The sequence below is a fragment of the Drosophila elegans genome, unplaced genomic scaffold (genome assembly GCF_018152505.1).
Source record: "Drosophila elegans isolate 14027-0461.03 unplaced genomic scaffold, ASM1815250v1 contig_349, whole genome shotgun sequence".
Lineage (NCBI taxonomy): Eukaryota > Metazoa > Arthropoda > Insecta > Diptera > Drosophilidae > Drosophila > Drosophila elegans.
Window position 1 is genome coordinate 1475931 of NW_024545729.1, and position 13922 is coordinate 1489852.

At 36.1% G+C, this 13922-nt stretch overlaps 1 protein-coding gene across 4 annotated transcripts in view; it reads right to left on the reverse strand.

Moving 5' to 3' along the window:
* Nucleotides 1–13020, reverse strand: part of LOC108145267 — a 51158-nt gene extending 38138 nt beyond the window's left edge. For 3 of the 4 annotated variants that reach the window (XM_017270544.2, XM_017270543.2, XM_017270541.2), the window contains exons 1-3: nucleotides 12748–13002; nucleotides 11794–11928; nucleotides 6665–11740 (exon numbers count right to left, since the gene is read on the reverse strand). In XM_017270544.2, coding sequence (XP_017126033.1) covers nucleotides 6665–11740; nucleotides 11794–11799 — 5082 coding nt within the window. In that variant the 5' untranslated portion in view covers nucleotides 11800–11928; nucleotides 12748–13002. Of the gene's footprint in view, nucleotides 1–6664; nucleotides 11741–11793; nucleotides 11929–12747 lie in introns of all 4 variants that reach the window. The other variant, XM_041708671.1, reaches the window with a different exon arrangement.
* Nucleotides 13021–13922: the final 902 nt, after the last annotated feature.

The following is a 13922-nucleotide window of genomic DNA, read 5'->3' on the forward strand; positions in this document are numbered from 1 at the left end:
TTCATTTTAAATTTCCTTTTTTAATTCTTTTGGATTGATTTAATTTTTGCAATAGCTGCAAGGGTGGGTATATAAACTTCGGCTGGCCGAATATATATGTATTTCGGTAGAGGAACCCAAAAACAACAACACGAATCCATAATTTTTTTAAACTTTTCTGTATTTATTTTTAGAGCGGTTTAAAATTTAATTAAAAAATGCATAATGTCTTTGCTAATGCTAGTTGTTAAACTGAACACTAAATAAAACAAGAAAGGAAGCAAATTTCGGCAAACCAAAATTAATATAGCTTTGCACACAAAAAATATTCTTTAAAAAATCTAAATTTCGAATTATACGGGTACATGTTTGAAAACATTGAAGCTAAGATGACTTTCAGACAGACGACTATAGTGATTCTCTAGTGATGCTGATCAAGAATATATACACTTTATAGGGTCTCCTTCACCGCGTTGCAAACTTTTGACTGAAAAACTAAAATATACAAATTTAAAACTTTGCTGTTTTTCAAATTTGTATTAGTATTAATTGTTAAATATTAGATTTTCGCTGTTTTTCCACTAACTTGAATGTTAATCTGAATACTAAGAGGCTTGCTTGCGTATAAACAGAAAGACGGACAGACCGACGTACAAACGAACAGACGCACACGGCTAGATCGATTCTCCTAGTGATACTGATCATGAATATATATACTTTATTAGGTCTCCTTCACTGCGATGCAAGACTAAAATTTTTAAATCTCCGCAATGTTATAAAAAAGGGAGGTAGTTTAATAATTTTTGTGTAAGTACTTACAATTGGAATTTCCGTTTCATACTTTAGAAGGAGACTTAGCTTGCGGGTACGTTCTGCCATGGACTGAACATTTTTATCTACTACATTTGTAAACTTTTCATTTAAAATATTGCAAGAGTTTGTTGTCGATCGTTGACGGAACCTTTCATATATAAAGTTCATCGAAATGTAGATGTTTACTAGTCACACGACTCAAGAGAAATAACACTTGGCATTAACCCTCACGTACATATATAAAAACGAAGCAAGCTTCAACAAAATAGTTTCTTGATACCCTGTTTTCCAAGGGTTAATGTTAAATATTATATTGTAATTTATAAATATATTACTTTAATATTTTAAAATTAAATAATTTTAATACAAACATACCTATACCTATCGATTCGCAAAGTAAAAATTTGGTTAAAAATTAGGTTGCTTCTGACAAAAAACCATCAGTCCCACAACAAAAATATGTACGTAGTAACAAAATTAACATTTACATGTATGTGCCCCTGTTGCATATTCAAGTTGTTTCTTGCCCGCATATAGGTATACATAAAAGGGTTTGGCTTTATCTTAAACAACAGTGTGAAAAGCCCACAAACATATTGAAGATTGTAATATTATATTTATACCATTGCAAAGAGCATAAAACAACTTTTTTGGTTTTTTGTTTTTACAAATTCTTTTTTAGTTTTATAAAAATCGGACGCCTATATCATATGGCTGCCATAGAAACAACCAAAAAAATAAGAAAGGAAACAAACTTCGACAAACCGATGTTTATATACCCTTGCAGGTATTTCAAAACTTAAATATTCTTTAATACATCTAAATTTGAATAAATTTGTTATAAGTGTAAAAACGTTTAAGCTATGAGACGATTTTAAACAAAAACGAGAGCAAACTTCGGCAAACCGAAGTTAATATACCCTTGCAGCTATTGCAAGAACTAAATATTTTTGAAACATTAAAATTATGATTTACTTGCGTACATGCTTAAAATTATTCAAGCTATGATGATTTGCAGCTCAATTATTGGACAGTTATTTTATATATTTTTCTTATTTCTATGGGAGTTATATGATATAGTTGTCTGATTTTGATGAAATTTAAACCGTAACTCTGAAATATTTAACCATTACTATAATTCGAAGAACTAAAAAAAAAAAATTAAAAACAGCAAAGTTATAATTTTTTTTATTTATGGGAGCTATATGCTATAGTCGTCCGATTTTGATGAAATTTAAACCGTAATTCTGAAATATTTAACCATTACTATATTTCGAAGAACTAAAAAAAAAATAAAAAACACCAAAGTTATAATTTTGTTTATTTATTTTTCCGATTGTTCCTATGGGAGCTATATGCTATAGTCGTCCGATCCGGCTCGTTCCGACTTATATACTACCTGCAATAGAAAGACAACTTTTGGGAAAGCTTCATGCAGATAGCTTTAAAACTAAGAGACTAGTTTACATAGAAACGGACGGACAGACGGACATGGCTAGATCGACTCGTCTAGTGATGCTGATCAAGAATATATATATTTTATAGGGTCGGAAATGTCTCCTTCACTGCGTTGCAAACACTGACTGAAATTATAATACCCTCTGCAAGGGTATAATGATTTTTTTTAAAAATTTAAAATTAGAGAATTTACAATAGTTTTTTTCATTTTTTTTTATACTCCGGTTGTCTCCATGGGAGCTTTATGATTTATTAATTTTATATAATATGTAATAAATATGCTTTAATACAACTTTAAATCGAAGTTTTTTGCTTGCTAAACACAAAGCTATGGTAGGTTTTAAATTTCTAAAACTCAACGTTTTGATAACTTTTATCACACTTGCACTCCCTAGGCGGTAAACTCGACTATATAAGACTAGATAGTTTCGTCTAATCGTCACCTTAGACTCATCAGCTAACTATGGGTATTGAAGCCGAACGTCGGAAATTTCTTTATGCTATGATAAGAATGTTTTCAATTGGGAATTGCCATATCGTTGGTTCTTAAAACATAGAAACTTTCTATAGCGTGTAAAAAGTGTGAAGTTCATTGACTGTTTAAAAGCGTTCCTAACTATATTTAAATTTGTGACTAAATGTCTAAAAACAATGAAGCTATGATGATTTTCCCTTGAATTATTAGATTGCTTCTATGGCATCTATATGATATGCCAGCTATGATATGTTATTAACATTAATATTAATATTCTAACAAGAAAGGAAGAAAGAAATATGCCCTTGCAGCTATTGCAAGAATTAAATATTCTTTAAAACATCTAGATTTCGAATTATATGAATTTTAGAGTTGTTCGACCATATAACAAATCTTTATCATATGAGCCAAGACCTGTGTTATAACTGTCAAAATATTATTAAGTCAACAAGAATTTAAAAAAAATTACACAATTGAAAAGTTACATTTTTATAAGTCGCGATCAAACACTCTCCGAGTCAAGACGTGCCTAAATTCTACGCGGAAGCTACGCTTAATCTACCAAAAACAGATACGCGATTTGCGAAACAACAAAAACATAACGGTGGTTGCTGATAAGCATCAACAAAGTGTTGTTGTTACCATGCAAGACGATGAAGACGACGCGGTTTGGAGCTTGGAGCTGGCAGAAAGTAAAACCGAAGCCAAAGGCACTCAAGAGACAAAACCAAGTTTCTCCGATTCTTATTAAAAAAAAACTGGCCCTGGACCTTGCACCGAGCACAAGCTCCAATAAATTTGCTGTCTTAGCGGAACCCTCACCAATTAAAAAAGGTAATGATGCAGACGAAAATGAAGCCCTGTAAATGATAACTGAAGACAACGTTGATGAACCTGCCAAGCCGCCACCTATATTCTTATCGGATGTTAGTGATATAAGTAGTATGCTGACCTACCTCGAAACGAAAATTAAAAATGAAAATTTCCTCTATAAATCTCAACGAGATGGTCAAGTGAGAGTTATGGTTAAGTCAATTGATGAATACAGGTCCCACGTTTAAAATCTTGCTAGTGATTTTGTTAAGTTTCACACATATCAGCTTAAGCATGAAAGAGCATTTAGGGTAGTTATAAAAAATTTGCACTTCTCACAGATATTGATGTAATTAAACGAGACGTTGAGTCCAAAGGTCACTCTGTTAGGAACATAAATAACATTAAAAGCCGTGTAACCAAAGAGCCACTAAATCTGTTCTTCCTGGACATTGAGCCCAACAATAATAACAAAGATATCTACGAAGTTAAGCATATTGGTAACGCAATTGTTAAAATAGAGCCCCCTCATAAAGCAAAAGACATTGTTCAGTGCCACCGTTGTCAGGAATTCGGACACACAAAATCCTATTGCGCCAAAACCTATAGGTGCGTAAAATGCTCTCGTAAGCATTCCAGCATGCTATGTCCAAAAGATAAAGAACAACCAGCAAAATGTGCAAATTGTAACGAAGATCACGCTGCCAGCTACAAAGGGTGTAGAGTCCATAAGGAGCTTATTTCTAAACTTAGCTACTGGTCGAAAGCAGATACATAGCAAAATGATTCTGTAATATTTCCATCACTTATTCTGTCTGATAAGCCGACCCAACTACCAAATGGCTATCAATCATACGCCCAAGTTGCTGCAGGAAACAATAATACGAATACTTCTCTAGAAAGAATAGAACACCTTTTAGAAAAACAATTTGAACTCACCAATAACTTGCTTAACATGATTATGTTACTGGTTAATAGACTATGCAAATAAGTCTAAACTTAGGAATCTGGAATGCCAATGGGCTTTCCAACCATGTTAATGAGATATCCTTATTTTTAAAAACAAATGCAATCGACATCATGCTTGTTTCAGAAACACACTTCACCAGTAAATCTTTTTTAGAGTAGTTGGATATGACACAATAAGAGCTGATCATCCGTCTGATAGAGCCCATGGAGGCGCAGCAATTCTTGTCAAAAACGGTCTAAAATTTAAAATCATGGACAGCACCAGAGAAAATGCTATGCAGGCTGCCACAGTTGAGATTAAATGCATGCACGCAGATGTCTCAATCTCAGCAATATATCTTCCACCAAGATTTACAATAAAAGAGCTCGATTTTAAGAACTTTTTTCAAGGACTGGGGACAAAGTTTATTGTTGGATGCTGATCAAGGATATATATACTTTATAGGGTCGGAAACGTCTCCTTCACTGCGTTGCAAACTTCTGACTGAAATTATAATACCCTCTGCAAGGGTATAAAAATACTACTGAAGAGGATGTTGCCACTTTTGGACGAACTTGCCATTATTCCTGAATATCAATTCGGATTCAGAAAAAACCACGGGACCACTGAGCAATGTCATAGGGTTATCAATGAAATTGTATCTGCACTTGAGAATAAAAAATATTGTACTGCAACATTTCATGACGTTCAGCAAGCTTATGATCGTGTTTGGCACAATGGATTACTCTACAAGATACAACAACAACTGCACCATTGCAAAATATGCTGACGATACAGCCATTCTGGCAACAAGCTCATCTAGAGACGAAGCATCTCATCTCTTGCAATGTGAGCTCAGTCTGCTTGAGGCCTGGTTCCTTCGCTGGAAAATTAAAATCAACTCCCTGAAGTCTGTCCAAATAACTTTTGCACTAAGACCTGGAAACTGTCCAAATGTCACACACTTAACGGCTCAGAAATTCAACAAGACACCTGTGTGAAGTATCTTGGCATGCACCTCGACCGCAGACTAACATGGAAACACCACATAAAAGCGAAAAGACAGCAACTCAACAGCAACTATACAGACAGACTTCACAATCATGTAAATAATTTAGCCCTAGGTCTAGTAGACAATAGCTTAACATTCAGAAGACTCAAAAGATTCCACATTCTTGATCTCCCTGATAGGTAAATTTAAGTAAACGAGAAATTAAATTAATAGCAGGTTTCACTGGAAATCTGCTATTCCTGTTATGTAAATATTAGTGATACAATTTACTTATTGTCAGATTGACAGATTGTAAATAAAAATTAAATTTAAAAAAAAAATTTATATATTAGCCAAGACGACAACCGTACTAAAAACATATGTTACAATAAGTCAGGACAAGAACCCGCAGTTATCTGAATCGGTAAATAATGCATTATAAGTTTTTAGAGTAGAATATATCAAAATAAAAATACAATCAACGTTAGGAGATAATAGGCAGATTTTGGGCTATTCGGGACCTCATTTCTACAAGCGCTATCCAGTGTTAGGGTGTACCTATATTATTGTACCTAGTTATGTATCTAGGTACACTTTTTTGTTACCTTATACCTTAAATTCAAATTCGCTTGATACCACTAATTTGAATTTCGTATTCGGTTCCCTAATATGTAAATAATTATAAATAATTTCACAGCAAATTAAAGAAAAGTTAATTCCATCGCACAAACAAGATAGAAGATGTTTCTTGTTACACGTTTCTGCTACAACATATACATAATATCACTATTCCTCTGCAACTTCGTGAAAAACAAAACAATTAAATTTAAAAAAAAAATGGGTAAAAAAATTGTTTCCCCTTTTTTTGTACCTTTTACATTACAAATTGTGTAGCTTTTACCTGACCTAAGTAGATCTTTCACAAATACCTTCTACCTTACCTAGATACAAAAAATTAGTACCTTCTCCAACACTGGTACTAGCCCTGTAAAATGTCTAATACTGGTTTGAGCATTGCGCAAATCCCCAGAAAAAAAGGCAAATCACTTTATATATGGAGACAAAAAGTTGTGTCGGCTTGTGTACACATTTTCCGATCCTGCCAGTTTTGAAAGTTTTATCAAGTAATTATTTTTTTTAATTTGCTTATATGTATATGTTTTATAAAAATATATTTTGTACTTACATTAAGTTGCATAATTATTTTATTGTACGCCCAGTGCCATCGTTGCCTTGCTGTGATTTCCGGTTGTCGTATCATCTGCATGTGACCAGTCACAACTTCTTCAGTTTCTCCCCTTAGGAGCGGCTTCTTCTTTTGCGAAATACGTTTATTTAAGTCAGTAAGATCAGATAGTTGATCATTTATGTCTTCATCTCTTTCGTCGAGGTCTGGACATACTTTCTCTTTGCTAAAGCCCGAAATGTTTGTCGTTGATTCGCCAATCACACTGTCATGATTTTGAAGTGAATTATTTGTCGGAGTGAAATACTCGCCCTTCATATGAGTGCTGATTGCGGGTACTGAAGGCTCCCCGTTCGAGTCTTTGCGAGCACCAACGCATATCACATCCATTTTTAAATTTCGCCCGTCGATGGGACCGACGCTACCACTGGAGCTTTCATCTAAATATTTTCCGCTGTCTTCTTCGCTGTGATAGTTTTCGTATATAAAGTCATCGTCCTGTCTATCGTCAATGAAATCTAATGAGGATTGTGGCTGACTGCTCGATAGCATACCTTTGGTTTGCTTCAGATATTTTTTGTTTTTTGGCTGATGTTGCTCTTGCTCTCTCTGCTGTTCGAGGTACTTGTATTCATCCTCCTCATTAAAGTAATCCTCTCGATAATCATAACCATTATTGACGTGTTCATAATAACCGTTCGTCTGATTCGACGGTGTCGTCGGCTGAAGATCCATGTAGTAATCATCCTGCTCACTATCAATGCGATAACTCGGTTCTTTGCCGATCGATAGACTAACATCTAGCTCATCAAGCTCATCCGATTCATCATCATATATCTCCGTCGGCATTTGTTTAATTAGCAATCCCGATTTACCGTTGACGGTGGGCAGTTTTTTGCCGGTGGATCCTGCTGGCGGCACCGTCGGTAGTATTTTTGTGCCATTACTAATCACTTGAGATAGCCCGGAAATCATCGTGTCATCCTTAAACTGGCTTTGATTACCATTGGAATGGTAATTGGCAAATGCCTTATTATCTGTATAAGTACCATACTCATGCATTTTAAAATTACTATTCTCATAATCATCGCCAGTATTTGCGTAATGGCTTGGCAGAGACTCTTCGTTGGTCAGTTGGTAGTTGTAATCGATATTAATTGCATCGCAACCAACTGAACCCAATTCCGAATCACGTTTCATCGTATTAGGCGAGGACATACCAGACGAGTCAGGCACTATGTGTGTTGTGGGTAGCATTGATGGTTTCTGAGCCACGACTGATGCCACTGAGGATGCACCTTGATTGACAGCTTGCGTTGCTGATTGGACAGCTGCAGCTGCTTTTCCTAAAATAGATCCGAACATACCACCAGATGTAGTATTTACTTTTTTTATCATAGGTTTTTGAAAATGCGGCTCGTCATTTGTTATTTTGTCTTCCATATCAAAACCCGATTCATTTAGAACATCCTTGTGCGATTTATCATATGCACTCATATGGTCGCCCTGTGCCTCGTCTGGTATGTGATACGAATAAGGATTTTCTATTAGGCCATACTCAGGTTCACGTTCAACCATTCCTACATTCAACATTTTTTCAGTTAAAATCATCTCATCATAGCTTTCATCGTAACTGTCACAGATATTTTCCATCATAGCCGAGCTGGTTGCTACCACTATATCATTGTAATCGCGAGACACCTCCAAGGTGTTTGAAACTGTTGTGGCGTATAAATTGTTCTCTGGATTATTAAGAAGACAAGATGGAGATGTCGTTCCCACGAAAGTACTGTGATCATTAGAAACATTTTCAGCTGATGTCGTTATATAAGAAGAAGTAGTTTCTATTTTTGGGGTTTGTGCTTGTTTGCTAGAGTTTGAACTTGAACTGGAAAGTAACCCACCGACACTGGGCACAAGCTTAGATGCCAAGCTAAAGCCAAACCCTTTTTTAGTGCTGTTAGTCGTCTGTGTGACTTCAACTGCTGAACCGACACCACTGAAAACACCATCCAATCCTCCTTTTAGGCCTTTCGAAATTCCACCCAGCACACTTGTTGCTGCAGATGCAACCACATTCGCCTTTTGTTGGGTCTGAGATGGCTTATAATAACCACCTTGTCCTGAGCTCAAATTCTGATTCATATCTCTGGTGTCCACAGTATTTTTAATACTTAATTCAATCGGGGTCTCATTATCGATAGTCATACTGTTATTTTCCCCACTTAAAACTGCGGTATTGCTTAAACCGTTTTCAGTTTCAACATGTCCAACAGATGCCGTCAGTTCTATTATGTCAACATTAAAACTATCGTAAAAGGTGTCATCGAATGAAACTGCAGTGTTATCTATAGCCTCAGTCTCTGACATATATATAGGTCGATTCGGAGGGTCTACTGAACATATTGTGGTGGTAATTGGTACTGAGGGTACGGTTGCAATATTAGTTAAATTTATCTTTTCATCGTTTTCGGGAGTTTTTGGAATCTCAAAGGGTACGCTGGGCACGTTATTTGCATCAAAAAGTTCTGTTAAGTACGAAGGTAATGGTTCACTACATTTGCCTTCGTTATCCAACTCTTTGTATGACGTTTCACGTTCGGCATTAGTGTCAGTATCAGTTGTAATAGCATTAGAAACACTGAGAGAAACGGGCTCATTTTCTGAGAGGTCCATTATCAGCTGTGGCAAATCGGGCAACTCAAATTGCTTCATGTAGTCCGTGTAGGATAGAATTGGAGCTATTGACGATGGTGATCTTAACGTTAGAGTTGATGGCGATGGTGGAGCGTTTTGGCTTGTGGTTACTGGCAGCACTTCATGATTATTTACGTGAACAGTTGTTGTGAACGCGTTGTTAGACGGAATGCAACTAACAGTTGTGTTAATGTCGGAAGGAGAACCTGTTATTTGAGATAAGATTCCTTCCGTTGAATTATCGGAAGTGAAATGCGAAGATTTGGAGTGAGGAGGAATGGAACTACTTAATGGTGACTTTATTGATTCAGCTTGAGTCGTGCTTGGATTAGACTGAGTTGCAATAATTTCACCCAAATCAACATTATATGATTGATAATTGACACAGCTATCCGTCCACTTGTTAGAATACGGAAAGAGTCCGTCACCTGATGGCACAGACAATTCCAATTTGCTCATATCACTACTGAGCTCCCCGTTGTCAGAGCCGAGTTGTGTAGTGGTTAATGAACTGGCACCATTAATGATATGATTTTCTTTATCTCCGGAAAAATTAATTATGTCTAATGTATAAGGCTTTAGATAATCAGATATGTTAAATAAGGCTGAATCAGGCTCGCAATATGGCTCGGGTGATTTTATACTTTCTGAAATAGGTTTAATCAATATTTCATGTAGGTCTGACTTAATGTCTGATTTGGCTTTTTCAATTTCAGGTAGGTTATATGTTGGCAAATTCTGCTGAATAATATTGTACGGAAGCTCCAATGACGGACTAAGATTTGGTTTTGATAGTATTGGAGGAGATGAAGTCCATGACGGCGCGGTATCTGCTTTGATGGATTTGGTCGAAAGCGCTTCTTCTGGTTCTTTACTATCATAGGGAAAGGTAAATGAGTTATGGCTCGCTACATTAGACGTTGATATAGACGAATATGTGGTTGTTGTTGTTTTTATTGTTGTTGTTGGCGATTGAGGGGATGGCGATTTAAATAATAAAGATGGTGGTGTGGCAGGATACGTTGTCAAATTCGAATTGGGTATTGGTTGTGGCTTGGTCAAAGATAATGATGTCGGCAACTTCGGAAGCTGCTTGGGACGATGACTTTTCTCTGCCACAGTATCTATAGAGTATAATGGGGAACCTAATGCATCGGTGGCTGTGGTATTTGTATGCAACGAAGATTTGCACTGTGACGTTGGTAGAACCTTTGGCAATTTTCTAGTCTTTGAAATCGTCGTTCTTGTAGTTTGTTGAGTGCTTGTGACGGCACCAGAGTCACCTGGAGTGACAAATCCACCACAGCATTCCGGCTCTAAAAGCCTCTCTGAAGCATTTGTAACGGAGCTAACGTTGATGCTGCTTCCTTGTATAGAGTCTGTTTGGAATTCAGTTGGTTTCTTAGAATGCTTTGAGTGAACCGGCACTCTAGTCTCACCAGATGCTATCACAGAAGCTGTAGTCATCGCCATCATCAACGAAATTTGTCGTTGCTTTTGCAGCTTGAGTTGTGCATTATTAGTCGGCGGTGTGTCGCTATATGTTGAAAGATTGTCGGTATTGTAATAACATTCTTGGTAATCACTGTAGTCTAAGGGCAACATGGAAGTGTATGGCCTCGACATTGTTTGATCCATTCCAAAGCTGCATTGCGAAAGTTCCTCCCTCTGAGCCGTGTCTGCATTTAATCCAAATAAATCTTGGCTTAAATAAAAACTAGATCGTGCTATCTGTGGTAAAGCTCGCGATGGCGCTGCTGGCACTGCATTGTTTAGGAATGTAGATGAATAGGCAATACCAGCATATCCATTAAGATTATTGGCATGGACAAGCTGGTTATCACCAGGCAAAAGACGACGGTCATATTCGTGTGCTTTGGCCATGCAGACACCATGGCGTTGGTCTCTTTCAGCGCACATACCTTCTCTTTGGAACTCCATATCCATTTGACTGGCACTTGGTTTTGATGATCCGCTTACGTTTTTATTGACTGGCAGCTTAGGCAATATTTTCGATGAGGTACATTTTTGATTCGCATATTCAAACCCATATTCAGATGCGACAACAGTAGTATTTTCATTCCAATTGTCCACAAATTCCTCTTCAACATCAGGTTGCTCTTGCGTTCCATAACATTCTAAATACTCGTAGCCATAACTATTGTTGCTTTTATCTACGCCTGTAGGTACAAAATCACTGGTGAGATGGCACTCACTTCTGTATTCGTCTGGTCCTTGATTCCTTATATCGTATGGATCGTTAAAATATTCTCTGCTATTTTGGTTTCCGTACGGAATATGACTGTAAGTTGACCGACCGGTGTCAGAGGATAAGGCACCGTTTTGTGTATTTTGAAAGTAGTCAGGCCTTGCGTAGTGCTAAAAAATATATTTATTAATTTAAACACATTTTTTATATTTCAATTACTCACCGTCATGTTTTTAATTTGTTGAGACCCCGCACTGTTATCTGGAACCTATTTCTTCTACCTGATCTTGTTTAGTTCTTAAACCGTAATTGTGTGACATTGTAGGCGTCGGGCGGACATTAGAGATCAGCAAAAATCCTTAAAATATATATGAAAATAGTATTTGTAATATCCATGGTCGATTCTTTATTTGTTTTATTTTAAATGCCCGTTGGCACCCACGCAAAACAGCGCATATTTGACACACTGATGAAAGGGAAATGATTTTTGTTGCAAATAGTTTGTATAGCTACATATGTACATACATACGTATATTATCCTAAATTTTGCAAGTCACATTATTTAAAAAAAAACAACAGGGTTTAAAGTATATTTTTAAAACATTAAAGCCAGGGCCATCAAATGGATAATATATTAATCCATAATGCTTTGAGATGTCTCATGTTCAACACATATCTGATGTCAACACATAAATCGCTTGATATTCCAAAAAGTCCTTGGCACACAATATGTAATGTACGTATGTATATATTTGTATGCACATATGCATAAATGTAGGTATGTAAATTTAATTCCACTTTTATTTCGAGGGGACGGTGGTAGAACTAAGGTTATGCTTCTATTGAATTAGTATTTAAATGAGTAGGTTGAAGAATCTAATTTGACACCACTTTTATGTTTCTATGTTCGCTTATTTTTTCCTTCTTAAACCAATGTTGTTTGAAGTTGTTCATACATACATATGTATATGTAAATAATGCATTCTATAACTTAATTGCAATGCTCTAAAGCTTACGAGTTACAAATTGCGTACAAAATGGCACGAGCACTCGGTTTGGCATATGTAAATTCATATGTACATATGTAAAGTGTGGTTTTAACAGCATATCTCTAGGCTGCACTGTTTAAGGAAACATTAACAACAGTATATGTTTGTATATGTATTTATGTTTTTACCTCTTACGACTTATTTTATTGATGTCTAATCAAGTTTTCTGTTTTTTAAATCTTATGGTTTCCTTTAAGCATAGTTGTGGTTTCCTTTTATTAATCACATTTTAGTAAAGCTAAACTTTCAGTTCAAATAATAGCGATATTGTTTAATTATTCCGATAACTTTAAATCATCTAAACCACTTTTTAACTATTATTTTTTTAGTACACAGTGACTGAAAAATTGTTATTTTGTATTGTATAATTTCAATTCAATAAAAAACACGGAACATGCGCAAAGCACTGAGAGTTTATCACATAGAACCCTTACTGTGGTGAATAAAGCTCGGTACAGTATTTTTAAGCATTATACCACTGCTTTAATCGAAAAATTTAATTTTCGAAAGGAGAGAAATTTATGTATGTTATAAAACTTAGTTCTCAGATCGTTGCTAGACGCCTAAAATGAACTCTAGGTTAAACTGTTGCCAGGCTCTTACTGGGAAATTTTAGGAGCGGCGAAACTATATGGACCATCCGTTTATCGAATGGTGAATGGACCTCTGCGGGAAGAGGCATATAACTGCAGTTTGATCAAACAGCTGTTTGACTTTTTGAACAGGAAACATTTTGGGTCGTTCCGTCAATCGCTGTTAATTTCTGCTGAATTTGTAGAGGGTTATGGCCACACTTCAGACTTATGAAAACAAAGACAAATCCAACCAAAAATTAGTAAAGAATGGAAAATTAATTGGATGTGGCTTTTATTTTGACCTAAATAATTTCACTTTGTTTTGAGAACTCGGAAGAAGAAGACGTTGACGGTGGCAGTGTGAATTAGAGTTTCACTTTTTCACCTCCTTCCCATTGTTCCCCCGAAGAATACTGTAATGTGAATTGGCCATAATGTGAAAAGGTTATTAGTCGCTTATAGCCCAGTCCCACAGAGCCCATCTCAGCGAAACGGTTGGGATTTTTGATGGATGGTGGACTGGTGGTCCCACAGAGCCACCTTTACCATCCACCGACAATCAAAACACACTCCTTCAATTTCTTCGAGAAGTACTTATTCCGGCATTTATTTTATTTTAATGCTATAGATTAGTTTTTAACTGGTAATTTGATCTTTAAACTAAATTGCTGCCTGGGGGAACGTTGTGTATTTTATAATGACAGACAAGTGCTTTGAGAAGGAGTGTT